Here is a 16,774-nt window from a genome sequence, read left to right as displayed (position 1 = left end):
TACATAGCTGGATTAATTTTTCATGAGACCAGAACGACCTGCCTTTGTTAAATTCTTAAGTAGAGGGATAATTTTAAATAGAAAGATAACGGGACAGTTTCATCCTAAAAGTAAAGTATGTGTCTTTAATGTGCATTGCTACTATAACATTCTTCTTAGGGTCTCAGTCTTGGGGCCACTGCCTCATTCTCAGTGACTAAAATGATCTGAACAACATTAGTAGCAAGCTCTTCAGTGAATTGTAGTGGGTCGGTGTGCTGTTTTCATTAATCTGTACTATTTGTGACCTAGATCCTTACAGTGACCTTGCCAGCTATGTAAATGTCATCTTCCCTGATTATATTTGCTCTCATGTCTTAATTAGTTCCCAAACTAAAACTAATCTTAAAATGCCTTTTTTTTTCCTCCCTTTCCCCAATTCAAGGTCTATGGTGCCACTGCTTCAGGTGATATCAAGGGGTTCTCCCATGTCTTTTGAAGATTCTAGTCGAATCATCCCACTGTTTTATCTTTTTAGCTCTTTGTTTAGTCATTCGTTAATTTCTATACATGATAATGAATTCTTCGGTGATCCCATCGAAGGTAAGAATTTGAGAAATCAGTTTGTTGTTGGCCCCATGGCCTATCAGTTTTCACAGACTGTTTAGAAAATGTTAAGTCTTAACCTTTCAATGCCTATTGAGAAATTAAAAAAAAAAATCCTTAGAAAATTCTGTCGTTTCTCAGTTGTAGGTCGGAGACAATCATCAATGATGCCCTTTACTTTGGAAGAGCTAGTAGTGTTGTCTCGATGCCTTCGAGACGCCTGCTTAGGGATCATCAAGCTGGCTCACCCGGAAACAAAACCGGAGGTTCGAGAAGAATATGTTACAGCATTTCGAAGTGTTGGAGTCACTACTAATTCTGAAATGCAACACTGTATACAGATGGAACAAAAACGATGGATTCAGTTATTTAAGGTAGAGAGTATATATATGTTTTGTTTACTGAGGTCAAATAATGTTCGAATTTGGTTTGGTTTGATTCGTATCAGAAGAAAAATACAGGTTTGTTTCAGGCATAATTTTTATTTTGGAAAACTTTAAGAAAAAGTTTTTTCTTAAAGATGATTTTGCATTTGAGTCTTTTTAGAAACATTTTTATATTGTTACATGTGTCTTTTTTTGTAAATTTTTTGTGATAATGTATAAATAAAATTTAAATGTTTCTGTGATGTTTATTTTTCTCTAAAAGGTCTCAAAGACTTTATTATTGGTTTTGAATCTTTTAAAAAATTGATTAACAAAGGTGGAGTAAGGTCATTAATTTAATGCAAGTTGAATAAAAATATTTCAAAATATCTTCATTTTTAACCACGGCAGGAAGAGAAGTTATGAGTTGCTGTGGCTGGAATGTGGGCAGGAAACCGCCACCGCTGAGAATATAACTACTGGGGGTAGAAAAAAAGAAAAGAAAAAAGGTGCTTGACTTCCCATGAAATTTCTGCAGCAAACACATCTAGTCAGCTAAAATTGCTCATTAAAGGAGTGAGAGCAGGAGAAATGCATTTTCCAAATTGAATGCTGGATTTACAGTCCGTTTAATACCAGCGACCTCTCGCACACTAATGCTCAGTTCCAGTCATCGGCTGTCCCTTCGGGTCTTTTATCACTGCTTTTGTCAAGCTATCTATTTAATTGAAAGAAGTTAATTGAATGAAAATGATCAACTAAGCTTGTATTAATATTGCTAATGGAACTTTCTTCTTGGCCATGTTTGGAGAGAGATGTCAAGCTAGACTTTAGGAAAGGCCCATTAGTGCTTGCACTTAACCTGATGGGCTAATTAAGGAATGCTTATTCATTCTACAGGTCCGCGATGGTCGCTGTCCAGCCCATTCTGCCTGGTTTTACAGCACATTTCACTTATGAGCACGACCATTAGTAGTAGTGAGAGTAACTGATAATGTTTTGATTGCACTGAATACAGTACTAAGGCATCATTGAATTTATAATTTGTGCAGATTGGTGTAATATATGTTTGCACAATTTATTTTAATTACCTCTCTCTATTCCTCAGTAAACTTTAAAGGTCACATATTTTGTGCCCTTAATATATCCATTCTTAAAGATTGACAATCTTGCAGCATTTCTGTTAAAAATAAGCTATCTCACCTGTTTACAATGTACAGTGAAACCTGTGAGAGCTGGAGCTGGATGGGGCTGCCTTGTTTCTCTGGGTCTCACAAGGTTTCCGCCTTTGGCAGGGTGCAGTCTTAGCACTTTGCCGTGGCCTCTGTTCGTGGAAAATATTTGAGTTTTCCTTCTCTGACAGGTTTCCACCTTACACAGCTTCCAGCCTTCGCAGGTTTTACTGTGTAATTCTTATGTAAGCTTTTCCTGGCTATGGGTTTTATGGTAGCATATGTGTTTTCCATTAAGTATTTAATTAAAGGCTAGGATCCTTGTTAATAAAGCTTTTCATTATGTAGGTTATCAGATTGTGTGTACATTGTCAGATGATTTCTTTGTTTTATAGCACCTTTGAGATTTTCAATAATTTTCATGTGACGGGCTTATCTTTAGAACCTGGAAATCTCTGAGTTTAATAATGCTGTATAAAATATTGGAAACCCTGGTGGTGTGGTGGTTAAGTGCTACAGCTGCTAACCGAAAGATTATCAGTTCGAATCTACCAGGCGCTCCTTGGAAACCCTATGGGGCAGTTCTGCTCTGTTTTATAGGGTCACTATGAGTCAGAATCGACTCTAACAGCAATGGGTTTAGGGTTTTGTTTGGTTTGGTTTTTTTTTTTGTTTGTTTTATATAAAATATTTTTTCCCAGCTTTATTTTGTTTTGAACATTAAGTGAATATTTTGTGGTAGAATTTTTCTTATGCCTCAGAATGGCTCAGTACCAATTTATTCATCATTGGAGATTTTAAGAATTAGGGTGAAAGTTCACTTTTTTGGTATGGATTAGTTTTAGTTTTGAAATTGAGTTGTTACAGTGACCTTTTGAGTTTAGAACAGAATTGCTTTGAAGACAGAACTGAATAGGATTCCTGTTCTTTGACCAAAAAAAAAAAAAAATTATACTAGCTGCTATTGAGCTGAGTCCTAAAATTAATTTAAAAATCCAGACATAGTCTTCGAGTGGAAAAGGAATCAACTACTATTAGTTTTTCTTTTAAGAAAAACTATCTTTAATGTCAAATAAAAACTTGCAACTGAGCCTGTACTGTGTTCCAGGCAATATTTTTTTTTTTTTAATTGTGCATCAAGTGAAAGTTTACAAATCAAGTCGGACTATTCATACAAAAATTTATAAACCCCTTGCTATATACTCCTAATTGCTCTCCCTGTAATGAGGCAGCACACTCTTTCCCTCCACTCTCTATTTTTGTGTCCATTCGTCCAGGCAATATTTTAAGAGCTTAACATATATTAATTTATTTAATACTGACAGCAGTCCTGTGAAGAAGATATGATAATCATCACCATTTTACAGATGAGGTCACATAACTAGTAGGTAGTAAAGCCAGAATTTGAACTCAGCTGCTATGCTATATACCTCTCTGGAAAGTACTAAAATGAGATTTTATCCGCGTTTTTTATATACTGCAGCAGTGTCAAATCTGATTTGAAGAACTCAGTGTAGAATCAACCAAAGAAGGAAAAACATTTTGCCAGTGATTGCCTGTCTTCCGCTGATTTTGACAGAACTGCAGATGGTCAGACCTGACTCCTTCAACCACCAGCTGTTTTCATTTTCCAGCATTATGACGGTCCTCCTGAACTAATTTGTGTGAGAGGTTCTGCTGGCTGGCCACAGAACACAGAGTTCTAAGTGGCTAGAGTCATCTTTCTTTGTCAGTGTAAGGATTGAGGTCAGTTTCTAAGGCCTGCATTGACACTGCTAAAACAGCTTATGCATATATCAAATTTATACACTCCTCCTGAAGTTTAATTTATGGCTGTAATTGCTTTAGCTCTGTAAAGAGAAAGGAAATGTTGTTTTCGTATTCCTTTTGTGTGCAGCGACTGAGTTGTTAACAGGAGTCACTTCTAAGGATGATGTAACAGGAGGAGCCAAGAGGGAGACTTTCATGCCTGCCCTATAATTGTAGTGAAGAAAAAAATAGGGTGGTATTATGAATGATTTTTACTTTCTTAGTGGGTTATTTGTATTTTTTAATTTTCAAAAAGTCTTTTTAAAAAGACTTTAATGATGGGGTGTAATCCTTACATCCAGACATTAACTGTTCAGGTTAATCATATACCCTGAAAAAGAGCTGGAAAATGATACAAACGATAGACACTTAATTTGTTCTTACAGAGCTGTACCAAATCCTTTTCTGTCTTTGAGGGTTGGTTTTTTTTTGTTTGCTTGTTAGTTTTCGTATTTTTACTACTGAATAAAAAGTAATTTTGTAGTATATTAAACATGTGCTTGAGAATACTGTTGTTAAAAATATCTTTAATAAGTGATAATTTAGGGCTATGTAAACAAACTTGATTAACCTTTTTTTTTCCATTTTAAGGTTTTTTTTTTTCCTTTTTCATTTTTTTAGTGTACTTTAGATGGAGGTTTGCAGAACAAACTAGTGTCTCATTAAGCACTACATACATTGTTTTACGACATTGGTTAACAACCCCATGACATATCAACACCCTCCCTTCTCAACCTTGGATTCCCTATTACCAGCTCTCTGGTCCCCTCTTGCTGTCTAGTCCTTGCCCCAGGGCTGATGTGGCCCTTTAGCCTCATTTTGTTTTATGGGCCTGTCCACTCTTTGGCTGAAGGCTGAACCTCAGGAGGTGACTTCAATTACTGAGCTGAAAGGGTTTCCGGGGGCCATACTCTCAGGTTTCTCCAGACTGTCAGGCCAGCAAGTCTGGTCTTTCTTTTTGAGTTAGCATTTCGTTCTGCATTTTTCCCCAGCTCTCTCTGGGACCTTTTATTGTGATCCCTGTCAGAGTAGTCAGTGATGGTAGCTGGGCACCACCTGGTTGTACTGGACTCAGTCTGGTGGAGGCCGTGGTAGATGCGGTCCATTAGTCCTTTGGGCTAATCTTTCCCTTGTGTCTTTAGTTTTCTTCATTCTTCCTTGCTCCCAAAGGGGTGAGACCAGTGGAGTATACTAGATGGCTGCTCACAGGCTTTTAAGACCCCAGTCGCTACTCACCAAAGTAGAACGTAGAACATTTTCTTTATAAACTAAACTACGTTATGCCTACTGAGTTAGATGTTCCCTGAGGCCATCATCCCCATAGCCCTCAGCCCAGCAATTTTGTCCCTCAGGGAGTTCGGATGTGTCTATGGAGCTTCCGTGACCTTGCCTTGTACAAGTTGTGCTGGCTTCCCCAGTATTGTGTACTGTCTTATCCTTCACCAGAGTTACCACTTATCTATTGTCTATTTAGTGTTTTTCCATCCCCACGCCTCCCTGCCCTTGTAACTATCAAAGATTGTTTCTTTTTGCGTGTAAACCCTTTCATGAGTTTTTACAGTAGTACTTTCGTACAATATTTGCCCTTTTGTGATTGGCTTATTTCACTCAGCATAATGCCCTCCAGATTCATCCATGTTGTGAGAAGCTTCACAGGTTCGTTGTTCTTTATTGTTGCGTAATCCTCCATTGTGTGTGTGTGCTGCAGTTTGTTTATCCATTCATCTGTCGATTGGGCATCTAGGTTGTCTCCATCTTCTTGCTGTTGTGAACAATGCAGCGGTGAACATGGGTGTGTTGGTTAACCCTTTGACAGCAGTAATCAGTGTTAGGTTATTTCACAACTTTCTAACTTGAAAGTGTTTTATATATAGTAACTCGACAGCACTGGGTGGTTTGGGGATACAGTAAATATCATAGATTAGGTTTTTCTTATTTTCAAACACAGAACTCATTCCACAAACACTGAATGCCTGTTCTGTGCTGGGTTCCATGGTAAACCAAACCAAACCAAACCAAACCTATAGCGGCCAAGTCAGTTCTGACTCAAGGCCACCCTGTAAGAAAAAAAAAGGGTTTCCAGGGAGCAGCTGGTGGATTTGAACTGCTGACTTTTTGGTTAGCAGTCAATCTCTGTAAGCATTCTACCACCAGGGCTCCAGCCCCATGCCAGAGGGATCAAAAATGAATTCAGACAGTTTTACTATTCTTGCAGTATCACTGTACAATATCACTATATAGTTGAACATTTTTACTAATTGAAATGACATACAACAAAGCTAAAGAGTTCAGAAGCACAGAAGATGCAAAAATCATCCTAAACTTTTGATTTACTTTAGAAAAGCCACGTTCTTGTCTTCTTTGAGGTGATAGTCTTAGAAATAGTGCTTTACCAATACAAATTATAGTTTTAACTTTAAACCCCCGTTTTTCAAATATCTCATTATTATATCTTCATTATGAAATCAAGTTTTTAAAAATTACCTGTTTGATATTTAAAAACATTTACCACTCTTAAATACCCTTAAATTATCTGCTTTTTCACATTCTTTATATTACATTTTTTAAAAGAGTTATCTAAGCTGGTTGATTTTTACTTAAATGCTATTTAAGCATATCAGACTTAAGATAAAAAGATTTTTATTTTATAGTAAAATGTAATTCAGCCTTCCAGTTGTCTTTCAGAACTTGGGTTATAACTAAACATTAATGATGTCCATTCAGAAATGTTACAGTTTTAACATCGGTAGCCTTAAGTGATCTAATCTGTAAATACATGATATAATATGTGTAATGCTTAAGAATATTTTCCCCAGGTTCATTTAGTCAAGATTTTCTTGTGTTCATTCTAGCCAGTGAACTTTCAAGCATACACAGATGTTGTGAAAACAATGCCTGTTAATTTATAATCTTTCTCAGTTATCTAGTGTGATGTTTATGTGGAGTCTGTAGGTTTCTAAGCAGTTATTTACTTGATCTTTTTAATATTGGTCTTAAAAGTTTTACAGCCTGGCTACATGTATCTCCTGTTTTTAATTCTGATGGTATAATAGGGTGTATGTAATAATTGTGTACATATCTGAATATTTATTTACTTGGATAATTTTATTAGTTTTGAGGATTTGTTTTTACAATCCAAGATTAAGCATGGAAGAACATGATATGGGGGACAAGAGTTAAACATATCCAATAAATATAATACTGTTTTATTTATAACTGTAAAAATCTGCTAAAATCATGTATGTTTAGTTAGGTATAGATAGTTATTCTGTAATATTTGCTTGTTGGCTCTTTATGTACTTCCTATTAACACACGGGTTCTCAACTCTGGTTGCATATCAGAGTCACCCAGAGAACTTTTAAAAAAATGGTGTTGTTTGGGCTCCACCCACCCCCAGACCAGTTGAAGTAGAATCTCTGGTGGTCAGCGCGAGTGTGGGTGTTGTTAGCTCTCTCAGGTGAGTGCAATACACAGCAAGCGTTGAGCAGCACGGGCCTAACTCTGCAGATTTGGGGGGCAGGTTTTCATAACCTTTGATTTCACCTTGCAAAATTGAACTCATCCATGACTTAGGTCCTGTTTACAGCTAAACTTTTTGTTACAGCCTTCTCTAGTAGGCATGTCTGTACTAAAATATTCGATAAAATTAATTAAAGGAAAAGGTCTTTTCTGAATTTAACATTGGCTCTCTATTCAATTTAAAATATTACTCTTGTTTTCCTTTCACAACCCTCAACTTCTGTAATTTTTCAATGGTTATCTGGGTGGTTACCTCCCTAAACTTTTTTTTTTTTTCAGTACTAAGTGTCTGTGAGGCAACTGAATCGTGATATTGAAAATGAATACCAGTGGAAGGAGTGTGTTGAAAGGTGTTTTGACATAATAAATGGATCCATTAAAATTTTCATGGTTTCTTAAAATTCGTATTTTTCTTCAAAAGTTGGGGAAAAGTAATTTAAATAGTTGAATTTTAAAGTATGGTGTTTGACATTTCTAAAAAAGCATTTTGGGAATTGGTCCAGGACTAGCATTGCCAGATTTAGCAAATAAAAAATATAGGATGCGTAGTTAAATTTGAATATCAGATAAACAGTGAACAATTATACTAGTATAAGTATGTCTCATGCAGTGTTTGGGGCATACTTATACTTTCAAAAAGCAGTATTGGTGTCCTACTTAACTAAAACAAATGCAGTATTTGAGACGTATTTTTTTCTCTGGAAATTCTGTTTGGGGTTCATTTTCAAGTTTGGTTAACTGTCAGATTTAATTACTAAGATATGCTTTCCCACAAGGAAGTCTGTTGACATCCCTGCCTTGACATATCCTCTTAGGTTTAAATCACTTTTGTATCTTTTCCTTTCCTCTGTCTTTTTCTTTCTTTTTTTTTATTTTCCCCTTCCTTTTTTTTGAAAGAGGACCAGTGGTACTAAAACATTTAGTAAGTAATATGTGATTACTTCCTTTTTCACATTTGGAATGAGGATGCCCTGTATTGAAACTTTTTAATGCTTAATTTCATAGTGATGCAAAAAGGTGTGTAACATTAATTTCCTTACAAACACAATATAATGTGGTTACATAGACATGGAAATAGTTCTCTTGAAATCATTTCTTTTTCCTCTTGTGACCTCATAAAAGGATTGTAAAGAGGGATGCAGGGAGAGGGTAATATTGTGCTATCTGGAGTCAGGCAGGTCTGGCCCTATCCCTTAGTGGTTGCATGACCTTGAGCAAGTTACTTCAGTAAAGCTTTTTTTTTCCCAACTGCAAAATGGAGATGATAAATTCATGGATGTCAAGACTGAGTGGAATGATATGTGTAAGCTTTAAATAAATGGGTGTGAATAAATAAATACACATAAGTTTTTGTCAGAAAGTGTGTCCTCTGTTACCAGTTGTAACATATAACATATGAACATATTTTAACCACCAAAAAAAAAAAAAAGAAACCCAATCCTATTGCTGTCAAGTTAATTCCAACTCATAGTGACCCTATAGGACAGAGTAGAACTGCACTGTGGGGCTTCCAGGGAGCAGCTGGTAGATTAGAATCACTGACCTTTTGATTAGCAGCCAAGCTCTTAACCACTGCACCAGCAGAGTTCCACAGTAATTATTAAATCCAAATTTACTTAAAATATCAATATAATTGATGTTTAGAGGGAAAAGATATGATTTTCATCATGCAAAAGGGTTATATTTCTGTCTTCACTATTGGAAGAGCATATATTGTGGTTTTTGTTTAGTGTGCTGTATATGAACTGACCTGAACGTGTCACAAACTAAGCTAGCACAAATAATGTAACATGACTCATTAAGATTTAGTTTTTACTCTTCAGAGAATAAAACTGACTTCCAAGAATTCAGGTGCATTAGGTCAATGACAGTCCTTTGTGATGACCAGCCATGCAGTTAACCAGACAGAACCATCTACCCAGGCTGCACAGTAATCACAGAACTTCTAATATGTCAAACTTTCTTCTGAGCAACCACAGCAACGTCAAGGGTCAAAGAATAACTAACTCTAAACTGACTCTGACTCCTTACCTGAGCAACTGTCTGCTAACTCAGGAAGGAATGTGTCACCATTGTATTACCATAGGCCTTTAAATGCCACAAGACAGATGTCACTTCTCAGTTGGTAAGAAATCTCCACCAGGTACGGGTTTGTTCTGGGTCTTGAGAATTTTTACTGATGTCGTTCTGTCTGCAGAACCAAGGTGCTCAGCGTTCCTTTTTCTCTTTTCTTGGGTGTGTCACCTAAGTGGTGTCTGCACTGTAGTGGTCTGAGATGTCTACAATTGTAAAGGCCCTTTTTAAACTTTTTTACTTGGACACACAGAATTTCTGGTATCTGTATGCTATATTGTATATAGATGCTATTGTATATAGATTGTATATAGATGCTAAATTATGGGATTTAAAGGGGAAATCTCTATAAAAATTGGGATCGTTCAGTCTTGCTTGTCCAGTGGCTGTATTTGCAGATTTATCACACTTGGAGATGTCCTTCATTGTGGCTCAAATAAACTGTACATTCCCAAATTTGTGTTTTAAACTTTATCATCCTCCCTCCTTTTTTCTAAGTATCGTTTGTAGATATTTGTATTAATTTTCTCTTCGTTGGCACATAACTAACTACTTTGTATTTATAATATGTTCTTGTGGTTGGTAGACAGAAACACTTTTCTGTAAACTGGTTCTGGTGGTTTGTGGCGAGATCCTCAATTAATCTCATTTACTTTCAGATATTTAGGTGAAAGAAGTGTGCAGTGTCATAATGAATCATATTCCTTCTATTTCTGACAAGTGGTATTACTTGCTTTTGTGCAGTTCTCGTTATTGAACTTGTTTTTATGACATAGACCTGTCGTTCTCTGTAGGTTATCACCAATCTAGTGAAGATGTTGAAGTCCAGAGACACCAGAAGAAACTTTTGTCCTCCGAATCACTGGCTGTCAGAACAGGAGGACATTAAAGCAGATAAGGTGTTACTGAAAGATCTTTTTAAAATATTTTTGTTAATATTTTTTCAGTTTTTGTCTTTCTGGGGAGAAGAATGTATTCTTTAAAATTGTTTTAAATCATTACTTACTATGTAACTAAACCATAAACTTTTTTATTACGAAGTGTTAAGTCACATAGAACATAGAGCAATATTGTCTGTTTTTTGAGTTGTTAATCCTCATTTACTCTTTTTAACCACAAATTGTATCGAAGCCTACTGGTTATTTTTTAGGGTTGAAAAAAAATTGTTTTCATATTAATAATAAACATATGGGCAGCTCTTAAAGGAAACAGACCTTATCCTTGATTGTCTAAAGGAGCGGAAACAAATTTGATTATTACTAACAGCTAGATCCAAAGCAGGTTCAGTAATATATTAGAAAAAAAGAATTTAATGTTAACAGAGGACATGAAGTTTTTGTTTTTTGTTGTTCAAAAAATCTCTTACGGTTGGGGGTCAGAGGGTGGATGGTGGGGTATAGAAGAAACAAGATTAGAAAAATATGTTTTAAAATTGTGTTTTAAGACAGTTCCAGAAGCATTAATATGTACTCATGATATATTCTGTCTTTAAGTATGTTTTCTAGTTCTGGATACTGAAAAGGTCTAGAAACAAATCCAGGAGTGTGAACACCTCCAGGTCCTAGATTGTGGTCTCTAAACACAGCTCCCACTGAAAAGAAATAGTTACTTGGAAAAATGACCGATTCCAGGTTTGGGTGAGAAATGAGTGTGGCACATTCTCTCATACTAGAAAGCTAGGACACCAAAGGTTACTGGAGTTATGTGAAAGGACTCAAGGGCCAGCTTGAAGGGGCTCTGACTGGTCACAGGTGAAAAATTCGGGCGTCAGTAAAGATGATCACTGCAACAGACTAAAACATCAAATACGTGCAAATCTCTGAGAACATGAGGACACTAAAAAGAAAAAGAACTTCATTAGTCATTTTTATAGCATGCAGAGGAACCACCTCATTATTTTGAGCGTTAGCTTAAAAAAAACCAGCATTTACCTCACCTTTCCTTTATGAAAGGTACGTCATCTCAGCGAACAGTTGATGATGTGCAGTTTCTGGTGCAGGGAAGGGTCTAGGCTGATGGGGTCTGTGGCCTGGTGCTGCTGTACTGCAGACTGGTCCATGCCCTCAGCCAGGCACGGGACTCGTACCAGGAGAGAAATCACTGAACTGCCTCCTTAGTCCAGAAACATGTCCGCCGAACCAAGCAGTGTGTTCAATGACGTTATTGATTTATATTTTGGCACAAGTTCTTTATCTCAAGTTCTGACCTGTCAGTTTACAGACCTGTACCTGGAATAGCATTGATCTGGGCAAGGACAAGCCAACACTATGTACCTCTTGATGAAAGAACACAGTACTACTTATGAGGTGTTATTGCCGACACATCAAATCTGACTTTGACCAGACCACTAGATTTACTATCTAAATACAGAGGTTTGAGGTACATGATAAACAACACCATGAGGATGCAGTTAGCAAAATCCAGATTGTGGGACACGTGATCCTGATTGTTCATAAAGAAATTCCAAGGGAAAAAAATGAAGGGTATGGGGAACCTATAGATTCAACGAAACTTTAAGAGATAGTAGTAGTTGGACTGTACCAACCTTATTTGGATCTTAATCCAGACAAGTTAATTGAAACAAAAAAAATTTATGAGGCACTTCATATTTGCTAATAGTAAGAAACTTAATTTTTTAACTGTGATACAAGTTTTGCTCACTAAAGTAATTCTATTATAATATTTTACTGTGTCCAGATATTACACATCTGTCTATTAGATAGGGCAATTAGAGATTCCTTTTGTATTCATTAGAAAAAAAATAATTGCACTTAAAAAATGTAAAAGGACACCCTTGTGAGAAACAGGGCATGAAAAGGTAGCCTGCAAAGACCAAGAAGACAGTAGGTCAAAGCGAAAGGCCTATATAATTATAAATAAGCTTAAAACACCGATTCTGTTCAAATTTGACAAGCTAAACGTTTGTAATAGAGCACAAAAAAGTACTAAACAAGGTTTGATAATCCCATAGGTCACCCAGCTCTATGTACCATCATCCAGAAATGTGTGGAGGTTCCGGCGAATGGGAAGAATAGGTCCATTACAATCTACCCTGGATGGTGAGTTCTATAATGTCTGTACTTTTGTTAACTTGGGCTTACTGAAGTATAATTTACATACTGTAACATTCTCTTTTAGTCTCCAGTTCTGTGATTTTTTGATACATAAGTTTGTGTACCCACCACCATAAACGACCATATAGAGTAGTTAATATCAACCATCACGCCAAAACTGTCCCTCGTGCCCTCTTGCAGCCAGCCCTTTCCCCAACCACTGGTTTGTTTTTTTCATCCTTATACCTTTGCATTTTCCAGAATGTCTTTAAATGGAATCATACTATATAGCCTTGTTTGTGAGTTTGACTTTTCGTTTAGCACGATACTTTTGCGATTCAGCTATGTTGTTGCATGAGTCAATAGTTTGTTCCTGTTTTATTGCTGAGTGGGAGCGGTATGCAGTTGGATTGATGTACCAGTTTGTCAAGCCATTCATCAGTTGACCTTTTTGTTTTACTCAGCTTTTGGCAATTAGGAATACAGTGCTATAAACATCTACTAACAGGTTTTTGTGTGACATATGTTTTTGTTTCACTTGGGTAAATTTCTGGGAGTGAGTCAGATGGCTGGTGTATGTTTAACTTTATAAGAAGCTGCAAAACTGTTTTCCAAAGAGTTTTGCATTCTCTTCAGCAATGTTTGAGAGCACCAGTTGCTCTGTATTGTAACCAACACTTTTAAAAAGCCATTTAAAAAGAATTAGCCATTCTAAAAGAGGTGCAGTAGAATCTCACTGCGGTTTTATTTTGTGTTTCCCAACTAACAATTTTGAGCACCATTTCATGCATGTGTTTTTTAATTACTCAGGTTTGAGGGTTCTTTATATATGCTGAATACAATTACTTTATCAAATATGTGATTTGCACATCTTTTCTCCCAGTCTGTGGCTTGTCTTTTTATATTCTTACCTGTATCGTTTGTAAAGCAGATGTTTTTAAAATTGATGAAATCCAATTTATTAATTTTTTTCTTTTTCGAATTGTGCTTTTAGTGTGATATCTATCTTTATTCAACACAATGAGCTTTTCTCATCTTATTTTTCTTACTAGCTGGCACTTCTCTAATTGAGGTATGCAAGATGCGGTATAAACTATATTCATAATTTATGAATTACAGACAGCTCTCTGAGGCATGATTCTCCATGTCTTTGTTTCTTTATTCTTAATTTTAGTTTATGAGACCAGTGAAGGAGATGGGGCTACTAGAGTTCAGTATTTAATTTCACTGGGATTTAGTGTGTAGAAGTAATCTTTGTGTGTTCTGAAAATGTTCCTAAGCTTCCATCACAGTAGATGAGCTTTCTGAGGTTGGTGTTTGCTATCAGTTTTTAGTAAACACCAGGACTTAGAATCTTATGTCAATTTGCTTAATGTTTTATGGATGGCTTATCTCATACTTCGATCAGTGTTGATTTTATAAGCAGTTTCTACCTGAGGTTTGTACGTCCTTGTTAGAATTGTTAAGAGATACATCTTTTGTTTTCCAGAATGTTAAATATTTGTTTCAAATTGCTTTCACACAAAAATGGAGAATAAAATTTCTGAGAAAGAGCATATTCTTTCGTGTTTAAATCTAGATGTTGGACATATTGATTCATTTAGTAGAGAGCCGTCGCTGTTTATTTTTTGTCACCAAACATCTTCTGTTTTTGCTTCAGTGAACAAATTTTGAGATTTAAAATATTACCATGTGCTGTCACAGATTTCTCTCCGTACATTCGTTGCATATAAACTACTGTCTTGTATATTTTTCCTATAGGGATATTGTTTTTCCAGTGATGGCCCAGCGGTTTACAAAGGGCTAAATTAGCTCAGTTGATTGGGTGAGGTTTAAGGGGAAGAGATGGCTCGTGTAGCTCAGCAATTTTAGCAGCCTACGTTAGAGCCCTGTGAATTCATGAATAAATAGGACAGTTATTTCAGTCTGTTTTTTGTTTTTTTCTTCCCTTAGTGTTATCGAAAGCATCATCAGGTGTTTCAAGAATACTTAAATAAATTTATAAAACTAGTCCTACTTTTATTGCTGATTTTACAAAATACCTATGATTTTGGGTTTTGTGCAGTTTTAGCCATTGTGCCATTGTCTAGGACTTTATCATAGCCTGTCATTTCAAGACATTTGAGCCTTAATTATTATTATAACAGTGATTTTGTTTTTAACCAGTTCCTCATTCTCGTATTTTGGGTGACTTTTTTTTTTTTTTTAAGTATAGCGTGTATGTGTAGATTACCTTTCAGTAGAACTTTATTTTCATTAGTGGTCACATGATTGCATGTTATTTTATAAAGTCAAAACGTGAAAAACTTATAGAATGGATTGTGTAGCTTCTAGGCAGGCATTTTCTGCCTGAAGACCTACTACTGAAAGACCGAAATAAATTTTCTTTCTCATTAGTGGTCTTTCTTCCAGATCAGAGTTTATTGTTGTGTAGGACAGTAACATAGTGGAGCAGGCTGACTGTTTTTTAGGACAAAATTTAAACCTTTGGGATGTCATCCTAACTCTTCTTAGTGCCATTGCATTAATTTAAAATATATAATCAACAAGATGGTGTGAAAAGAAATAGCCAATAATATATGATTTGTTTAATCACACTTGACTTGTGGCAGAACATGCATGATTATTATGCTGTCACATTGCAAAATTCATTAGGCTGTATTTTTTTTTTTTTCCGTTTATTCAAATGGAAGAACCTGAATTTCTAAATACCCTGTCTATTGATGATTGTCCTATATTTTCCTTTAAAGATGGTAACACTTGATGGAGAAATATGAGTAAAATTAGCTAGATAACCAGATTTGTTGAACAGATAATTTTTATTTCTTTCCTGTACATGTGCTTTTAATTTAAAAGGTATTTAACCGTCATTTTTATAAGCCAAATTGAGTCTAATTACATGTATTTCCTTGGCATAATAATCTTATATTAAATAATGACTTAGGATTAAAATACTTTAGGGGATTTAAGATGCTATAATTGTTCCTGTTTTTAAGAACCAAATTACATTATACTAAGCATTATATAAAGTAAGCGTAAGGAATGTGGTATTTCTTTTTTTATTTTTTTAATTGTGCTTTAAGTGAAAACTTACAAATCAAGTCAGTCTGTCATACAAAAATTTATGTACACCTTGCTATGTACTCCTAGTTGCTCTTCCCCCTAATGAGACAGCACACTCCTCCTCTCCACCCTGTATTTCCCGTGTCCATTAAGCCAGCCTCTGTCCCCCTCTGCCTTCTCACTTCCCCTCCAGACAGGAGCTGCCCACATACTCTCATGTGTCTACTTAAGCCAAGAAGCTCACTCCTCACTGGTATTATTTTCTATCTTACAGTCCAGTCTACTCCTGTCTGAACAGTTGATTTGGGAATAGTTCCTGTCTCGGGCTAATAGAAGCTCTGGGAACCATGACCTCCAGGGTCCTCCTAGTCTCAGTCAGACCATTAAGTCTGGTCTTTTTACGAGAATTCGAGGTCTGCATCCCACTGCTCTCCTGCTCCCTTGGGGGTTCTCTGTTGTGTTCCCTGTCAGGGCGGTCAGCAGTTGTAGCTGGGCACCATCTAGTTCTTCTGGTCTCAGGCTGGTATAGTCTCTGGTTTGTGTTTATGCCAGTTGACCTAAATGTCCCCTGAAACCATGGTCCTCAGACATCCACCCCTGCTACTCTGGCCTTTGAAGCTTTCGGTTTATTCAGGAAGCTTCTTTGCTTTTAGTTGAGTCCAGTTGTGCTGACCTCTCCTGTATTGTGTGTTGTCTTTCCCTTCACCTAAAATAGTTCTTCTCTACTAATTAGTGAATACCCCTCCCCCTCACCCTTTTAACCATCAAAGGATACTTTCTTCTGTGTTTAAACTATTTCTCAAGTTCTTACAATAGTGCTCTCATACCGTATTTGTCCTTTTGCAGCTGACTGCTTTCACTCAGCATAATGCCATCCAGATTCCTCCATGTTATGAAATGTTTCACGGGTTCATCATTGTTCTTTATTGATGCATAGTATCCCATTGTGTGATTATACCATTATTTATCCATTCATCCATTAATGGGCACCTTGGTTGCTTTCATCTTTCTGCTGAACAGTGCTGCAGTAAACATGGGTGTGCGTATATCAGTTCATGTAAAGGCCCTTATTTCTCTAGGATATATTCCAAGGAGTGGGATTGCTGGATCGTATGGTGGTTCTATTTCTAGCTT

At 36.3% G+C, this 16,774-nt stretch overlaps 1 protein-coding gene across 2 annotated transcripts in view; it reads left to right on the top strand.

The window, feature by feature from the left end:
• UBE3C (ubiquitin protein ligase E3C) overlaps window positions 1–16,774 on the top strand; it is a 200,002-nt gene that overhangs the window by 87,771 nt on the left and 95,457 nt on the right. For both annotated transcript variants that reach the window (XM_049863367.1, XM_049863366.1), the window contains exons 12-15: window positions 425–582; window positions 727–959; window positions 10,319–10,423; window positions 12,496–12,583. In XM_049863367.1, coding sequence (XP_049719324.1) covers window positions 425–582; window positions 727–959; window positions 10,319–10,423; window positions 12,496–12,583 — 584 coding nt within the window. The remainder of the gene's footprint in view (window positions 1–424; window positions 583–726; window positions 960–10,318; window positions 10,424–12,495; window positions 12,584–16,774) is intronic.

This window comes from Elephas maximus, chromosome 20 (genome assembly GCF_024166365.1).
Source record: "Elephas maximus indicus isolate mEleMax1 chromosome 20, mEleMax1 primary haplotype, whole genome shotgun sequence".
NCBI lineage: Eukaryota > Metazoa > Chordata > Mammalia > Proboscidea > Elephantidae > Elephas > Elephas maximus.
This window is presented reverse-complemented; position numbering and strand designations above follow the sequence as displayed.